Source organism: Trachurus japonicus, chromosome 10 (assembly GCF_045865225.1).
Source record: "Trachurus japonicus isolate A0001 chromosome 10, Traja_1.0".
NCBI classification, from domain to species: Eukaryota; Metazoa; Chordata; class Actinopteri; order Carangiformes; family Carangidae; genus Trachurus; species Trachurus japonicus.
This window is the reverse complement of record NC_140916.1, coordinates 5,216,149-5,235,199: the sequence shown is the minus strand read 5'-3', so window position 1 is coordinate 5,235,199 and position 19,051 is coordinate 5,216,149. Positions and strand designations below refer to the sequence as shown.

The following is a 19,051-nucleotide window of genomic DNA, read 5'->3' as shown; positions in this document are numbered from 1 at the left end:
CAGGAGCCCCAGGATAACTGATTAACAAAGCAATTGAATAAAACTCACCTTAAAGCAGATAACAGTGGCACGGCCGTTTCGGCTAATGCTGTGTTCAAGGCAGGCTTTTGAAACCGTAAGTTACAGCTTCAAGTCACAACTACGACTTGGTAGCGTTCCAGGTAACCCGTAGCTCGTGTTTTTACCGTCCTGTTGTCTGTGAAAGTTCCCTATAACGGCCACTCGTAACTTCCGACCCGTGAACTCGTACCAGATCGAACTGGTATGACTTCACAGGAAGGAAAAACACAAAGTACGAGTTTCCTTGAACGCACCATGAGTTAGCAGCCCCCGCCCTTGTCAGGCATCAATTGGTCCTCGTGCTACGTCACCACATTCACGCGCATCCCTTGGCTGCACACACAGCCCTTCATGCCGTTCTCTCCCCTCATTGGATAACACTTGTATCCCACAAGGAAAATTTTCTCCTCGGGTTACAGCAGAGCAGAGTGACGGAGAGACTCGTGTTTAGGCTGAAATACGTCATGTAAGTGATTGCTGACGGAAAATAGGACTATTTAGGACTTATATTAACAAAAACATTCCACTGATATCTGCTTTAAATGAGCATTTCATGACATTTCAAATGCCAATAAAACCCATGTGGCTGAAAATGCACCTTACCAATTGTATGGAATTTTTTAGTTCTCAAAATGGTCTTCACAAAGGCAGTCTGTCTGAATTAAATCATGTAACTTCTATTTGATTTATTTTCATTTTTCATTCAACAAATGAGATTGTAATCATTACTGTGTTTGTGTTTGTATCTAAAAGGGAACTGCAGAGACCACTGTTCATGAGGACCTGAAAATGAAGAATATGACATTCTACGTCAGCTGTGCGCCAGATTAAGTAAAGTAGGAATCATCATTGCGGGAATACCAGTCCTTACTCATCTTGGAAATCTCACCAAAGCATGCTGCTCAACACACTGCACCCAAAACCAAACCTCAAGTTCATGACTCTCAAATACAAGTTTCTAGCCTATGTCAGACATGAATGTAAACCCCTTGTGAACAGTTGTTTTCTTGTGTCTGTTCAAAAACATTATACCTTGAGCCCTCTTTGGTTAAATTGCCCTACCGTCAAGCTACACTTTTAAAACTGGTCAGAAGTTCTGCTCTGAGTTGTGTAAGTTGAAAAGTTTCAATACACTATAAGAGACGCTACTGTTAAGGTGTTCTGTTCAGCTGTACTTTTTAAGGTGAGGTCAGATAGTCATGTATGTGGATTGTTACAAAACTGCCTGTCATCTTAATGTTAAAATGATTTAATATTATGTAAAACTGTGATGGGTGTTCTAAGCAGCACTTCATAAGATAAGGTCATGCCCTCTTTAATGCACTGAATATGGATATTTTTGACTTACTATCCAGCTAATTGCCACTGTTTGGACATGGTAATGATTTAATAAATGTTGGAAATTGATAACTCTTCTCTTTATTTGATAAATATATAGCAATGTTAACTAATTTGAACAAAAGTAAAAAAAATAGAGTACATTCAGTCTTTTTTCATTTAAACGTAACCTATTTTAATTAAGTTCTATGTGTTTAATATACTGATGTTTTTCACTTTGATTTAACTCAATTTCTTTGCTTTTTCAGCAAACGCTACTTAATTTTTTTGCATACATTGAAATGCATATAATTAAGTTACCATTATTCAAAATACCAATAAGTTCACTAAACAAGCAAAAATTGCTTGGAAAATGTTGCCTTATTTTTTTTGAGTTAGATCTAGGCAACAGTTTTTGCAGTGCTCATTGGATAAAGGTTGTAGGATACAAGGAAAGTTTTCTCTGAGGCTTACAGCAGAGCAGAGTGACTGACAGACCAAACACTCTATTTAAGTGATTGCTGTCGGAAGATATAACTATTTAAGACTTATATTAACACAAACATTCTGCTTACTTCTGCTTTAAAAAGGGGTGGGAAATAAAAAAAAAGTTTACTTCTAGATAGATAGATAGATATACTTTATTGATCCCAAGCTGGGAAATTACAGTGCAGCAGCAGCATTACACAGATACACAGTGACGATACAGTGACAATAACAACATATAGTATAAGAATATAAAGAATAAGAACATAAAGAACAAACTATACATAATAAAATAGCAATAGCAAATAAAATAATTTTTAATTAATTAATTAAATAATTAATAATAATTATTATTTTTTTTTCTTTCTTTTGTATGTACAAAAATAGTTACTTTAAAAAAAAAATACATGTTCGAAAATAAAACATTCATTCATTCATTGAAGCTGCGCTGCTGTCAGTCCGCCAGCAGGGAACGGAGCTGCGCCTCTATCCGTCCTTCAACTTCCGCCAGAGAAGAAGAAAACCCGGAAGCAGGTCGTGGTGGCGGCTAACGCTGCTGCTGGTCGATGTTCGGCGGGAATTAATTGATCAGAAATCGGGTTTTTCGAGGCTCTGACGCGTAGAACGACCCACCTGACACACACCTGTCTACTCAGCTGCTACCTGCGACCGGCTGACGTCACAGGAAGTCCTCTGCTCTGACGGTAAGGAGAAGAAGCTAAGTGCTAACTGCTGCTAACGGTTTTGTTGAATCTGGTTCCTTCAAAACTTTAGCTGTCTGAAACCAGAAATAAATTAAAAAACTCACCTGTCAGTCACCTGGCAACCGTCTGCTGACACCTGGCAACGGGCATTTTATAATTAATAACTGAATATTGATGAGAAAACACGCAGCGCGACAGGAAACTGTTTGTGAAAGGAAACTGAAATCATCACAACAATCTGCTGTTTTTTAACGTCACACATCAGCACAACACCTGAGAAACGTCACAACATGACGTCACCTGGTTAGTAATATGGTTAGTATCTAAAACTTAGCTACTTTAACCATGACGACAGGTAAGGTAATATCCCTCTACAACAACTGGTCTCATTCATACAGTTGATTCCTCCAAACACTAAACCAGAGATGGACAGAGTACTCGACCCCAGTACTTGAGTAAGAGTACAAATACTACTGGTCAAAATTTACTCCATTACAAGTAAAAGTAGCTCAGGCGACATGTTACTCGAGTAAGAGTAAAAAAGTACTTGCTTTTAAAGGTACTTAAGTATCCAAAAGTACATACTTTTAAATTTACTTTAAAGGTACATTGTGTAAGTTCTTCTGTTATCTATTCATGAAAATCGATTATTTCGTTCAAAAGTACGTTTTTCATTAACCAGTAATTCCCCCATCAACAAACTGAAGTGTTCCTTTCAGCTCTGAATTAACCGTTCATATCATTCATATCTACATGGAGCGAGTAAGCTCGGTGCTGGCTGCCATGTGGTGTCGCCATGTTTTTACGTTCAGTGGCAGCGTGACGGTAGGAAACCACGGAAACTCAGCGGAGACACCGGAGCTGTCGGCTCAGGTGGAGGTGGCGTCTGTGAAAAGTCACCGCGGTAACGCTGTGAGGACTGCACCAGTCAGAAAAACGGCCGTCGCTAACAAACCAGATGTCATTTTAGTCACAGAAGTCGAGAGAAAGCCGGTAAAACGTGGGTCAGGTAAACAATACGACATCGCCATGACAACATAACATATTGTCAGGTGTATTGTTTTGCTTCGTCCTGACGGACCACTTGTTTACATAAAGGCTTGTTTAAGCGCGCTAGATGGGAGTAATTCCTACAAAATGTACCTTTTAAGTAAAAGTAAGAGTAAGAGTAAATTTCTTATTTTTCACATCAATGAATTACTATATTTTTTTCTAAATGAATTTAAGGAGCTTTTAACTCTTGTTTCTGAGAATTAACTCTTTGAAACCAGCGCTGATGTACTGCTTTTAGGCCGCGTTCAGACTGCAGGCAAATCTGATTCAAATCTGATTCCTTCTCATATCCGATTTTTAGGGCTGACTGTCCACACTGTTTTTAGCAAGTGTCCAAATCGCATTTGGCTCTGTTCAGACTGGGCCACATTATTGACCCATCTGACAGGTTGCTGCAGCAACGACGTCGGAGCGGAGGCTACGCCATATGTGACAGGCGATGCCTCCCGGACGCAGCGGCTGCAGCACCGGGCAGATCAGCTGCAGCACCGTAATCTGCACGGTGCTGCAGCCGCACTACCCCGCTAGTTTCAACCTCAGCCCGCCTGGTGTGTGTGTACGTGTACGTGTACCAGAGAGACTGGTGTGCGTGTGTGTGTGTGTAGCCACAGAGACGGGAAACTCCAGCACCCCAGAGCTGGGAGCGCGCCGTCGCCGTCACTCCTGTCGCCGACAACACGGTAGTTTGCATAAAAGAAAAGTAACAAGGAGGAAATTGATGTTTAACTGGAGCTCACAGGACCGTACGGGACCTGTAACACAGTGACAGCACCGCGGAGAGTGACGTCACGGACAGTCAAAACCGATCTGCGTGTTTGTAAATATGTAATCTCTTAGCTCTCAATAGCTATTTTCATTTTGTCTCCACTCCTCTCCTCGGCCCTGTAAACGGCATTTGAAATAGGCATGATCGGCCTATTTGCTGTGTTGTCAACACAGAAAAAGCTAAACTTACAACATGTCTTCTTTGGAATGTAGCCAAAAAACTATTCATGAACAAAATAAAAATTAGAATGGAAATTACTCTTCGGTACATAAGCTTTCAATATCTGTTGTCATTTTGTCTGTATCTCTATCCTACATTATACAATTGGCATTTACATTTGGCCAAATTTTCTGGTCCAGCCAGCTGGTTGAAAGTGTTTTTATCTAGATTTCTGAAGACCCAATGACTGAGAGAAAGACAGTTTCCTGGTTCAATCCTATTTTAAGGATAATAAATTAATCAATTTCAGTATTTACAACTAAACAAATAACTTTTTTAACATAAAAACACAGCTTAAATAGAAACAATGAATAAAATGAATGAATTGGCCGATGCAATATCACTAATATTTAAATTTGGGTATTTAATTATCTGAATTATGAAGCTGATTGATTAGGTGAGGTCAAACTTAGGCAGGAAAATGGTTCAAAAGTCAAAAGGAAGAAACTCTCCATTGAAACACAGCCAGTGGGCTTAATGGGAGCAGGTGGGCTTAAAGGGAACATCAGTGAATTACTGGTTAAAAATCTGAATATTTTTATTCTACACACATGGCATTTAAAAACAACTACATGACATGAATCTATATAAGCTGCACTAACATAACATGAAAAGTATTAATTGATCATGTATTTAAGTAATTAGCTATACTCATTTACATCTGCCCTAAATGGTGTGATTTTTTTGCTACTGTCCCCTTTAAGCCCACTTGGTAAAAATGTTAATTAAAAAATAAATAAAGATAAATATTCATATGTATTATCAATTTAACAATAAAATAGGATATTCTGCATACAAAAATGTAAACTATCCATGTTTATCATGCTTTATGTCATGGCAATGAACAATGCTATGCAGTGGCTGTGTGCAGTGGCATGTGGGCTGTTTGCTAGCATGCTAAAATGCATATTTTGAATTCAAAAGAAAAACTATTTCTAATTCTAGAAAAATTCTAACACATGTTTTATTTAAAGCACTAATCTCTTAAATTTTGGTAACAAATGAGTTCTTAGCTAAAGTCGGAGTAGAAATATGGAATAAATATTGTTTTTTCAGGGCATCAAAATCACTTAAGTTTTTTTGCAACTTCTTCAGGAGCAGCAGGCACATGTCACACATATGCTTCGATAACTCAAGATTGACAAATCTGATTTGCTTAGAATAAAAAGTATAATTTATGTAACAAGCTGCTTCATTGGAAGAACCATGAACCAGCAAAAATGGTGATGTAGTTTTTTTTTTATTTGACTCAGAAGTCACAAGTGGGCTTATATGGTACGTGGGCTTAATAGGTACACGTACACTTACCCTAACTCGAGTAAAAGTAAAAATATTTGTCTTGGAAATGTATTCAAGTAAGAGTAATAAGTACCAAAGAAATCTAATACTCAAGTACACATCCTCTGGATATGTACTTAAGTACAGTACTCAAGTAAATTTACTCCGTTACTGACCACCACTGCACTTCACCATTCATCCCTTCTTCCCCCTTTTTGTTCCCTCTTTTTCTTTTTGTTAACCTCTTTATTCTCTGTTTTTATTCACCATGTGTATTGTGTATACTATGTGTATTGTACATGTATGTTGTGAACATGAGTGTGGTTTTAGGAGGCCGCTGTGTCAGCACTAGTACCCAAGACAGTTTATCTTAAAGGGATATGCCAACTTTTTTTTTTCGTGTCTTGCCTCACTCCCGAGTCCATGACCAGCAGATAGACACCATCCTTTCGACTGTGCGTGCAGTAACAAGGGAGATAGAGCCGTATCGCCCGTAATTAGCTTAGCTTAAACACTGGAAGTGTATAGGTAGTGTTAGCCTGCCTCCTACCCGAGCCGAGAGCAGCAGTCAGAAGCTGATTTCATTTTAGCTCTAAACTCTAATATATCACTTTATCAACATTTCAAACATTTTTAGGCGAGAAAGTAGCCGTTTAGATCAGCAGTGTGTCGTTAATTTGTCTAAATACCAGCTGTTTACAATTTTGTATGGGTGAATTCGGCGCTACTCAAGCTAGCCGTTGTGACCAAGGCACTTCCGGTTACTTTCACAAAATAAAACACCCGTTGCCCTTTACATACAGAAAACCATGACGATAGAATTTGTGCTTTTACTTTGAAATAGGAAGCTAACCTACCCTCGATGTAGCTAGCTTGAACCAGAATAAACCGTCTTTGCTTGAACCCTCCGTTTTGACCGATCTCGTCCTGTTACCGGCATTTGACCGCTCAAGATGCCTTACCGGAGAGTTTTGTCAGCTCTGAGATGAAGATCGGCCCGCCGGTTTCCGTTTAGAGTTGCTGAAGAGTTTCTCTGATGACTTTAGGTGGAGGCAGGCTAACACTACCTATACACTTCCAGCGTTTGAGCTAAGCTAATTACGGGCGATATGGCTCTATCTCCCTTGTTACTGCACGCACAGTCGAAAGGATGGTGTCTTATCTGCTGGTCATGGACTCAGGAGTGAGGCAAGACACGTAAAAAAAAAAATGCTGGCGTATCCCTTTAATCTTATCTAACTGAGGCTACATAGTGGTAAGCCAAGTTTATTTGTATATAGCTCATTTTTACCAACAGTTTGTCTCAAAGGTTTTTTTTTCACAGCATCATAACAACATCCTCTGTCCTTAGATCCTCACATCCACTCCCAAGAACAAACTCTAAACATGAGGCTAACTGGTGGTAACTGGAGCTAAACTATGTGTTGAATGACGCCGAGTCTGTTTTCCTGTCCCCAGGGTCCTCAGGTCTCAGAGTCTTCAGAGTCCTCGGTCCTCAGTTGTCAGGGTCCTCGTTCCTCAGAGTCCTCGGTCGTCAGGCCTTTGAGTCTCCGATGATATGAGCAGCTCTGTGAGTTATTTCTTCTTTGTAGCTTGTTATGCAGCAGCTGGACCTTCTTTGGTCAGTTTGTCCGTGGTCTGAGTGAGGTGGTGTCTGTCCCCTGTGTTGGCATCCAGGCTCAGAGGAGGAGGAGGGCGGCAGGAAGTCCTTTGGTGTCCAGACACAGCAGCAAGACCAGCAGAGCGGCTACCGCTACCAGAGCGGCTAGCAGGACGGCTAGGAGGACGACTAGCAGGACAGTTACAGGCATGAAAATCACTCACCTTTCGGCGAAATTCGCCGTTTTGAAACCAAAATAGATGACTAGGGATGCACATGATTAACCGTTTAACCGTTAACCGATAACAAGAACTTTGACCGATTAATACTATCGGTTATTTATTTATTTTATTAGCTCCTTATGTCGTCAACTCATGGGGGCGTGTCGACACGTGCAGAGTTCACGTGCCTTCAGTCATATTTCGCAGCAAAAAGTTACACAGGAGGACTGACAGTATGTGCAGCAGCCCATGAAGGAAGATCAGACAATAAATGTAACCTACACGGACATAGATGTGCATCACCTGTAACAACGGCGCTGGAAAAAAAAAAAAAGAGGACGTCGCTGCTTTCCAGCCTGTTCACCTGCAGCTCTCCTGCAGCTCCACAGAGGAGCTGTCAGAGGAGCTCTGCTGTTCCTTCAGCCTGGTGTTTGGCTGCACTTTGTATAAAAACAGTTCTACATTGGACGATCTAACCTCCAGAGCGCGATCAGCTGAGACAGAGCGCACTGATCAGCTGTCGCGGCGCACGTGTGTATTTAACGGCAAAAAACCCCCCCAAAAAATTGATTCTTAATCTTATCGGTTAACGGTTAATAATCGGTTAACGAGCGTCGGTTATCGGTCAGAAAAAAAATTCAAAATGTGCATCCCTATAGATGACCTACGTGTATCGCGCAGATCCGATGAGAAAATATTTTTTTGGGGGGGGGGGGGTCAAGTGGCAAGTGATCGGGATTTGGAGGTATAGATTAGAGAGCCTTGAATTGAGAAGAGAAAAAAAGTAGAAGAAGATGTAAACACCCACAAGCGCGAGACCACCTGATAGGGTTGTGAGTTGTACTGTGCAGTCCAGAGCGGCTGCAGTGGTGACTCCGCTGCGAAGTTGCCGTATTGTAACAGTGCGACCGGTCCATGTGCCTGCGTTTGTGTATGTGCGCCAGCGCGTTAGAGAGAGACCGGCCGCCACAGACTCGTTAATTAATGCAAACACTGATAAGTTTCGTTTTTACCGCGGATCACTGGCATGCATTCTCTCTCTCTCTCTCTCTCTCTCTCTCTCTTTCTCTCTCTCTCTCTCTCTCTCTCTGTGAGTGAGTGAGTGAACAGAGAAAGAGCGCTACGCGCTATGGAACGATATTGCGTTGATGAAAAAAAAAAAGCAGAGTCAATTTGTGGCTTGGTCTTGATTCTGTGGCGCTGCACCACACATTGGTCTACGTATGGGAAACAATAGGTGTGTGTTTGAGTAAAATGAACGTTTGTCTTTAATTTTATAAACTACTGATAACAATTTCTCCCAAAAATTACAACTGGTCAAAATAACAAATAAAGATGCAGTGTTTTCAGACCTCAAATAATGCAAAGAAAACAAGTTGAGATTCATTTTTAAACAGACCACTAATGTTTTAATTTAGGAAGAGTTCAGATTAATATAGATGGAAATTTCAATTTGAATCCTGCAGCAGCAGTGATTGATTATTTACTGATGCATAATAGTTCTAAGATTTTCTATTAAAATAAAGTCAATAATGACATTTTTTGTGTACCAATACCGGTACCAACATGTTGGTATCGTGACAACACTAATAACGTTATATAGCATAATGTGACCATACTTTATCATACACTCATACTATCTTGTAGTTCTGCTTGAATTTCTTCTCAAAATGCATCAGATTGATGCTTTCAAATATGAAATATTACATTTTTTCTTCCGGGGGAGCATGCCCCCGGACCCCCCTACAGGGGTCGGATCCTTCTCACCTTTTTGACCCATGACCCGTTTTCATGTCTGCAGTTAGCACCGCCGCTAACAGGATGGCTGACGGAGACACTGCTGCCATGACGACGACAGAGACCATCGATGTGATGGACAACACTGAGGATAGTGAGTACTGATCAATACACCACACAACATCAGAAGACTGTTAATGACAGATAATCAATAGTTGATGTGATAACAGATAATCAATAGTTGATGTGATGTGATAACAGATCAATAGTTGATGTGATAACAGATAATCAGTAGTTGATGTGACAGCAGATAATCAATAGTTGATTTGATGTGGTAACAGATAATCAATAGTTGATGTGATAACAGATAATCAATAGTTGATGTGATAACAGATAATCAATAGTTGACGTGATAACAGATAATCAATAGTTGATGTGATAACAGATAATCAATAGTTGATGTGACAACAGCAGGGTTTCCGCTACATGTAATTGATCGTGGGCAGTGTGTCCGGGCTGCCGGCAATTAAAAAAAAAACAACTCCGCTCATATCGACAGCTTTAGGTCGCGCACAACAACAACAGCAGCAACCAACCAGGAAAAACAAAAACTGTGAGTGAAACTGTGACTGAGCAGGACTGTGATGGTGACGAGGCCTGTGTGTCGTTTTCCTCCCTAATTGTTTAATGAACAGTAGCTACAGTATTTTCTTTTGCACCTGTATATGTTACAAAAAAACAAACTGATTTACAGTTTGTTGTTTATAAAGCTGCTGTTCTGTGGACTAAGTTCTGTGCGTAAGCTGTCAGTCATACAGATTGTTGCAGAGCATTTCCCTCCTCCTGGGATTTTAGTTATGATGGGAAAAATATGAATGATGTCATCAGCGACTAGTTGACGATTCGGTCGCGCGCCCCCCCCCCCCGTCGATCAAACCACCCTCGCCGCCACTCTTTAAAAAAATCCTGGAGGAAACACTGAACAGATAATCAATAGTTGATGTGACAACTGATAATCAATAGTTGATGTGATGTGACAACAGATAATCAATAGTTGATGTGACAACAGATAATCAATAGTTGATGTGATAACAGATAATCAATAGTTGATGTGATAACAGATAATCAATAGTTGATGTGATAACAGATAATCAATAACTGACATGACAACAGATAATCAATAGTTGATCTGACAACAGATAATCAATAACTGACGTGACAACAGATAATCAATAGTTGATGTGACAACAGATAATTAAAAACTGATGTGATAACAGATAATCAATAGTTGATCTGACAACAGATAATCAATAACTGACGTGACAACAGATAATCAATAGTTGATGTGACAACAGATAATTAAAAACTGATGTGATAACAGATAATCAGTAGTTGATGTGACAACACTAATCAATAGTTGTTATTGATCAGGTGTGGAGGAGGTGGTGGATCTCACCTGTGAAGCTTCAGAAGCTGCTGTGGTCGACCTGACGAACAACGACTCTGTGCTGGTAATTATTATTGATCAGTGATCTGTGATCGGTATTATTATTGATCAGTGATCAGTATTATTATGATCAGTGATCGGTATTATTATTGATCAGTGATCAGTATTATTATTGATCGGTGATCAGTATTATTATTGATCAGTGATCAGTATAATTATTGATTGGTGATCATGATCGGTATTATTGATCAGTGATCAGTATTATTATTGATCAGTGATCAGTATTATTATTGATCGGTGATCATGATCGCTATTATTGATCAGTGATCGTGATCAGTATTGCTTAGTATTATTATTGACCAATGATCGTGATCAGTATTATTATTGATCGGTGATCGTGATCAGTATTATTATTGATCAGTGATCGTGATCGGTATTATTGATCAGTGATCGGTCAGTGATTAAAGCAGCTTAGTCCTTGGGCCAGACCAGATATCGGTATCACTTAAGTGGGCAAAACCTTACCTATACTAAATTGTTTTTAGGGTCAATATAAGTAAATGAAAGTATGATAGCCTTTTCATAGGGGCAGCTTTTTAAATTTTTTCCGCATTTTGTTATTTTCCCATATAGAGGGTATGCACATGACGTCACGGTACTCGGAAGTCGCTGTGGAACGTCCACTGAGTGGCAAAAAGACGAGTGGCAGAGCCGCCAAAGTTTAAAAACGAGCAAGTAACGAAGCGATTTTCTCCGAGCCCACACAAGTCTGACATGTCTAGCTTTGCCAGCATGTACAGCATGCATGACCTAACAGAGCTGCTAAAAATCTTGAGGATACGTCTCACTTTGAACGAGTTACATTCAAGAACCTGTTCTCAATGACGGAAAGTAAATTAACAGGAGCGGTCATTTTTTTCGATCGATCAGCTGTGTTTACAGTTTCAGGTGTCGTAGTTCTGATGTTTAGACAGATAAATTAGTCCTCTAACACATCCTACAGTTTGACTTGTTAGAGTTTTTCAGAATAAAAGCAGCGCGCAGGTTTAAGCGTCGGGAGTCAGTCAGGACGACAGTAACAGCTGTAATCTCGTCCCTCTGCACAGTAACAGCAGCCTATCAGTCACTCTGCAGGTGCCGCGGTCACACTGCGTGTCCGTGTCCGTGGAGCAGGCGCTTTTGGGGAGCTGGTTGTCGATTCCTTTTGACATCAATTTGTTTTGATATAAGATATTTTATCCAGTTTATGAGTCCACCGCTATCCGCCAGCACGTTGAGGGACGCTTGTTTTGCCACTCAGTCCGATCGAACGGGGCGTTGCCGAGGGCAACGTGACGTAAACGCATACCCTCTATAGGCAGATTGTCATTAATTCTAAAAAGAACACAGATAGCCAATAAAACATTAAAAGTCATTTAACACTCTTTTTGGACATCACACATCATGTCACAGGGGACCCCAACAATGGTCAAGTGAAACCAGTACCTTTGTAAACACACCCACACAGGTACTCTGGTGACCACTCCCACAGAGGTTAAATACCTGGGTCTTACTCCACTGTCTTTGTCTAGCTAGTGCGGACTAGTGAGACTTGTTGCGTATAACTGATGAAGCCCCTTGGATAAGAGGCGAAACGTCTTCCCAGATAAATATAAGACCAGTTGCCTACGATTCAGTTTGCCCAGAAAAGAACGATGAACCTGGATGAATGAGAAAATCCATAGACATCACACATAGTTTTTTCATGGTCCTTCGAGCCGTTGCGAACACCCATGCTGGAAAATGGACCCATGACCTGTTCAGCAACATGATGGGAGAGAGCAAGGAGAAAGGCCACAGTGGGAGAGAATGCCTCCAAGATATCTAGTACAGACTTAACTGTATGGCAAGCCTCCACAACGACCACAGGCCAGAGCAGCATCTGTATCACAGCCTCCTGAATCTGAGGCTGGAGTGGCACAACTATAATGGTTGGTATGGTTCCAGTCTTGATGGACAGAGTTGAGCAGTATGAGCAGGGTTACTCGGAGGGAGATACAGAAGAGGAATGTAATATAGAGCCCCAACAGACACCATATGCATCTAACGACCCCTACTGCCCCCCCAATGTGAGAAAGCCCAGTCTGAACCTAACCTATCTGAATCAGCACCTGTACCTGCTCTGAACCCCAGAAAGGTTTCCCTGTCTTCCAAACCATTTGCTTATCACCCAAGCAGTGTTGTATCAATTCCATTACATGCCCCCTCAGCCTGCACAGCAACCTCAAGCTCAAGGTTCTGTGTCTCAGCCAGCTCCACTTTCATATGCCCCACCCTTTACTGGAGCTTTCCCCCTGTTAATCCGAGCTTCTCTTTACCTGTGGCTCCTGTGCAGCAAACTATGGGCTCCAGGTTTTCAACATGAGTAGAGGGATCTTCATTCCCATTTCAGCCATGATGACCCTCATGGGTACTGCTGAAGATGGCTCTGACTTACTTGTTGCCAACAGAGGAACCTGAACTGTAAAAATTTCATATCCTATTAGATCAGTTACAGCTCCTCTCTGCCCGCCATATTGCCCTTTCCTATGCACATGATCCACAACCATTCACTATGGCATTAGCAGCCTTAGAGTGACAGTATGGTCAACCACACCAGCTGGCCATGAGAGAGATGCAGACCATTTTAAATCTTCCTAGAGTAATTTCTGGAGATGATGCAGGCTTTCAGAATTTTGCAGTCAGAGTGAGATCATTGGTGGGAATGTTACAATCACTATGATCAAGAGAACGCATCGTCTCAGCATTCTGTGTACCTGTGATCTCCCAAATTCATTGTTCTTTGCATTCTTGGTATTGAGAATTTAACGTTGTTAAAGCTGCCCTGTGGAGTTTTGCTCATTACGAGCCATCAGCCGTGTTTTTTTTCGAGTAGGCTACTGCAACAGTCAGCCTGCGCCGTTCGATGACGTTGGAACCCCCCCTTTCCCTCCCTCCCTCTCCGAACGGTAAGTGCAGGTAACCAGGCAACCAGGTGACTGGCGAAGTAGGAAGAGAAAAAAAAGTTGTGTTCATTCAGCTTTGGCATTTATTTAGGGGTGTGACCTTGTACATGTGTAAACGTTTACACGGAATGAAACTGTAAACGTTTAGTAAAAAAAATCCCTAAACGATATCTAGGCCTACACGCAATTTATTTTCATATTTTTATACATAGGCCTACATTTTGGGGGGGCTGGGTGAAAAATAGTCCCGCACACTGTCTTAATTTAGAGAAAACTATGATTTAATAAAAATGATGCTGTGACGTGCTTCCCTCCTCCAAAATGTGTGTAAGTGCGTTTTTTCTTTCCTTTTTTCTTGTCTTTTTTTTTTTTGCGAGCGAGTGTGATGGCGCCGCCACGCCGGGTCAAACATTGCTTTTCTGGTTGCCAAAAAATATTCTAAGCAAATATAGCCTCCCTAAACACAAACAAATAACCTTAAACAGATTGAAAGTGTCTAGAGACATTGAAGAGGGCCGAGGACTGACGAGACGCCTCTGGGCTGGTTGCTCCTGCCCGGTCTGTCCACTCCTCTCATCAGCACTTCAGCACCTGTCCTGGGCTGCACCGTGTCGGCTCGGCTCGCTCCTCGTTTTAAATGACTTTACTAATACTCCTAGTGCAAACAATTTACTGTTCTGATCACTCATACGCGTGTATAGTTAGGCTACACGTTGCATTATTATTAGTTATACTTCAAAAATAAAGGACGGTGGAGCGAGCCAAGCTGTAGCCCAGGACAGGTGCTGAAGTGTGGGAGAGGAGGGAGAGACTGGGCTCCGCGGGGCTCTTGCAACTTGCGGCGGATCAGAGAGGGTGGAGGACCGACATGACAGGGGGTCTTGGTCTCCTGGTACCTGTGCGGTCCAGGACCGCGGAGGTCAGCGAGAGGGGGAGTACGGTGGTCGACTCTGAACGCGCTCACCGGGCGGATCTCTCCAGTTACGGTGCGGTGCAGTAGGTGGTGATATCACTCCTAACAGGAAAGCAGCTATAACTTGTACAGAGAGAGTGGAGGCTCAAACAGCTCAAACTGACCGGCACCGCGAGTCCGCGCTACTAACACGTACCCCGCCCGTAATCTCTTGTTTATGACAGATACGAAAATACACAAATACACACATCGTAACGATAATCCATCGATCCACTGATTGATTCTGAAAGGCTTCATTTAAAACAAATGTACAGGACGGAAGGAAGCAACACAGTGGGGAAGTGACCGCAATTTACAATTTGATAAAAGCCTGTTTTAGCCATATCAGCATGGTGGGGTCCGCCCGCTATTCCGACATGTCTCTATTTAGACATCCCGCTATTAGACGACATCCCTCTATCTAGACATGCCGGTAGTCCGACACTTTTTGATACCGCTATTCCGATTTTTTTTTTTTTTTTTTTTACAGCTGCGATACCCAGGCGCGTCTCTCTCTCTTTTCTTTTCAGCATGCCTGTCACCGGTTTGATGTGGGAGTGATGTTCTTAATTTCAACAACTCAACTATCAAGTCGCAAACAAAACTAACACACATGATAAACAAACAGAACTATGCTGCAGTTTGTTTGTCAAGTTAACCTGTCACCTTCAGCACCACGGACAGCGGAGAGCTGCATCTGTGAGCGTCTGGGCTCTGGGCTCAGGGCCTGGGGCCTCATTTATCAAAACTGTAAGTAAGCAGTGTAAAACTGCTGCTACTAAATGTTTTGCTTAGGCCTACGGAGAAAAGACACCCAAAATATTTACACCTTTTTCAGATCTATCAAACTGTGCATGCACAACTCTCCGCAATTTCTCTTTGATAAATCAAACTGGATACAAGAATGGTGTGCAGTTGTGCACGTGAACACACCTCTGCCCCCGGAATGCCTAGACACAACCATATATGGTCAGCACGTGCATATTAATTAGCCATGTGCGCTCTGTGGAGCAGCAACAAAGTTATTCTCTCTTCAGCTGACTTCAGTGACAGAATAATAACAGTCTCAGTAGCTGCAGATCAGGGGTGCTGTTGCCGGTGTGTTTTTAAACTTGGAGGGTTTGTTTTTTCTTCTCTCTTATAGGCCTATGTATTTGTGTATGAGAAACAGTGTCTCAGATGAAGAAAAAAAAATCAGGACAGGTCTGACTATAACGTAGCCTAATCAATCAATGTCGGAAAAGCGGAATGTTTGAAAAATAGTAAAGTGCCCCTACTCCGACAATGAAAAAAAGAATCTCGGACTAGTGGGACGCTTGAAAAATAAAATTAGAAGTCAATGTCGAAATAGCGGCATGTCGGAATAGCAGCATGTAACCACATATGGTGACCACGCGGTTTTGTATTAGTGTCCGCATGTTTAGTGATTATTGATATTCACAGGAGCGTCTGAGTGGTCAGCGCATGGTCAGCGTCGAGAACTTGACGTGCTAGCAACAGTAACTAGGGAGGGCAGGGATTTCTGAAAAATGTCCGGTTTTCCTGTCCACACGTGAAGCTGAAACCGGAGTTTTCGAAAAAGTTCACCCTGGACTCCGGTTACAAAAAACTCCGGTTTCAGGAGCCCAGTTCTGCGGTTACGTGTGGACGAAAGGCCAAACCGTGTAGAGAAACACACGGTTTCAAAAATACCCGGGTTCGTATGGACGGGGCCTAAGATAACATGTTCTTCTTCTCTTCTGTTTACCAACGCTCTAAACTCTACGTCAGATCCGAACGTGTTGCGTTGCATGCGTAATGCAAACGTAATTCCCTGTGCGACAGCGCGGGAAAGTCGCTCCTCAGAGGCAATTGCGCTCCTGGGTAAACCAGGGACTGTTGTGTGGTGGAGATGCGTTCAATGATCATCCTAATAAGTCGTTTGGCAGTGGCTGCAATGTAACGGACATTGTTTTATATGTATAAACTCCACAGGCCAGCTTTAAAGTGAGACTCTCTAACAAGGATAAAACCTTTGATACCTATGCCATCTTAGATGATGGATCTGAGTGCACAATGTTGTTACCTGGAACAGCAGAATATCTGGGCTTGGAGGGAGAGCCTGAGCAACTTGAGCTTCGTACAGTGAGGCAACAGACCGAGAAACTTGAAGGAAGAACCTTAGATTATCCGCTGCCTCAAGCTTATCTATCTATCTGTCTATCTGTCTGTCTATCTGTCTATCTATCTATCTGTCTATCAGTCTAATTGGAATAAGGTATTGGGAAGAAATAAAATTTGTCAAAAAGTATCCTTAATTAGAAGATACATTGCAATGATTTAGACCTGACCATCGGATAATTGAAGCTTATTTACACCTATATTACTGTAGATAAATTACTTGAAACACTACTTAAGGGTTTATTACAAGTCTCTATGGCTGGCCAATAGTTCACACCCAAAGGAGAGGATATGATGAAAGAAAGATGAGTTCCTGGGAAAGCACTTTTTTCGTTTTTGAACAGCTATTACTTTACTACTTACTTTAAGAGGTGATAAATACTATAAAGCTGCCAGTCAGCAAGGTCTATCATATCAAAACTTAATCTAGGGGTGTGTAGGAATAAAAAAATCACAACTAGAATTTGCCCTCCCAGGTGATACCGATATGTGAAATTTTGGGTCTTGGCCCAAGGACTAGCTGATGTTATTGATCGTGTAACACTGACTCTTCTGTTTCTCTTGTTTACAGCTGCTGGACGAAGGTAAGCAACATGTTGTTGTGTTGACGTCCAATTAAAGGGACAGTTCAACACGTGTGTGTGTGTTCAACGTGTGTGTGTGGTCTTTCAGGTCCTCGGAGAAGTGGCGTCCCAACAGCTGAGAGTTACATCGTCAGTAGCGACGAGGACGAGGACACGCCTCCCGTCGTCGGCACCACGGTGACGTCGTCCGTTCACAGCTCCAGGTATTAGACGGATCCATCACAACATTATCTGATACCTCAGAACCAAGTAATAGACGGAGCCCGTGTGTGTTTCAGGTCGACTCCAGGGACGATCAGCTGTCCTGTGTGTCTGGACTCGTATTCTGAGGTCAGAATCCTGCGCTCTGATTGGCTGGTTTGAACAGCTAGTAGAATCCTGTGCTCCGATTGGCTCATTTGAACAGCGGGTAGAATCCTGCGCTCCGATTGGCTGGTTTGAACAGCGGGTAGAATTCTGCGCTCTGACTGGTTGTTATTTTTTTTTACAGATCGTCGACAGCGGCCGATTGGTTGTTTCTACCAAATGTGGTCACGTGTTTTGCAGCCAGTGTCTGAGAGACGCTCTGACATCATCACACACCTGTCCCACCTGCAGGAAGAGACTGACTCACCGCCAGTACCACCCGCTGTACATCTGACCTCACTCTGACCTCACTCTGACATCACCGCACACCTTTTGTGCTGTTGGACGACAGATTTCCAGTGACATCATCGGATGTTTTTGCTGCTGAAATGTTTTTGTTTTTTTGTTTTTTTTATTTTGTTGGAAACATGAGAGATGATCGATTATTGATCGATGATCGACGCTTTGTTCCTGTTCCTTGTTTTCATGTGTAAAGTAGAAACTAAACAATAAATTCTATTCACTGTTACAGTTTGTTCTCAACCAATCAGAGACCAGAAAACACCGTCCTCTTGGGAGTACAGGTGGAAGTACTCCACCTACCTCAGTAAAAGTATTAATACTGTACAAGTACTGCAATTAGAGCTTGATCACTATCACCAAGAAGGTTTATGTAGGTACTGATGTAATGTTGGTGTTCACACTAGTATTACTGCAGTATTAATGCATATACTTTAGCATTACTGCAGTATTAGTATTCATACTCTTATATGTTGCAGTATTAGTACTCATACTTGAGTATTATTGCTGTATTAGTAGTCATACTTGAGTATTATTGCAGTATTAGTACCCATACTTGAGTATTATTGCAGTATTAGTACTCATACTTGAATATTATTGCTGTATTAGTACTCATACTTGAATATTATTGTGGTATTAGTACTCATACTTGAATATTATTGTGGTATTAGTACTCATACTTGAATATTATTGCTGTATTAGTACTCATACTTTAGTATTATTGCGGTATTATTACTCATACTTGAGTATTAGTGCGGTATTAGTACTCATGCTTAAGTATTATTGCAGTATTAGTACTCATACGTGAGTATTATTGCTGTGTTAGTACTCATACTTG

The 19,051-nt window shown here is 41.7% G+C and overlaps 1 protein-coding gene across 1 annotated transcript; it reads left to right on the top strand.

Moving 5' to 3' along the window:
* Positions 1-2,394: 2,394 nt before the first annotated feature.
* rnf4 (ring finger protein 4) lies at positions 2,395-18,370 on the top strand. The gene is made up of 9 exons (XM_085789007.1): positions 2,395-2,567; positions 7,342-7,453; positions 7,561-7,664; positions 9,516-9,595; positions 10,873-10,952; positions 17,556-17,568; positions 17,657-17,771; positions 17,847-17,898; positions 18,059-18,370. Exons 2-9 carry the CDS (start codon positions 7,442-7,444, stop codon positions 18,206-18,208), a joined length of 606 nt encoding a protein of 201 aa, XP_085645133.1. The 5' UTR covers positions 2,395-2,567; positions 7,342-7,441; the 3' UTR covers positions 18,209-18,370.
* The last annotated feature ends 681 nt before the right edge of the window (positions 18,371-19,051 follow it).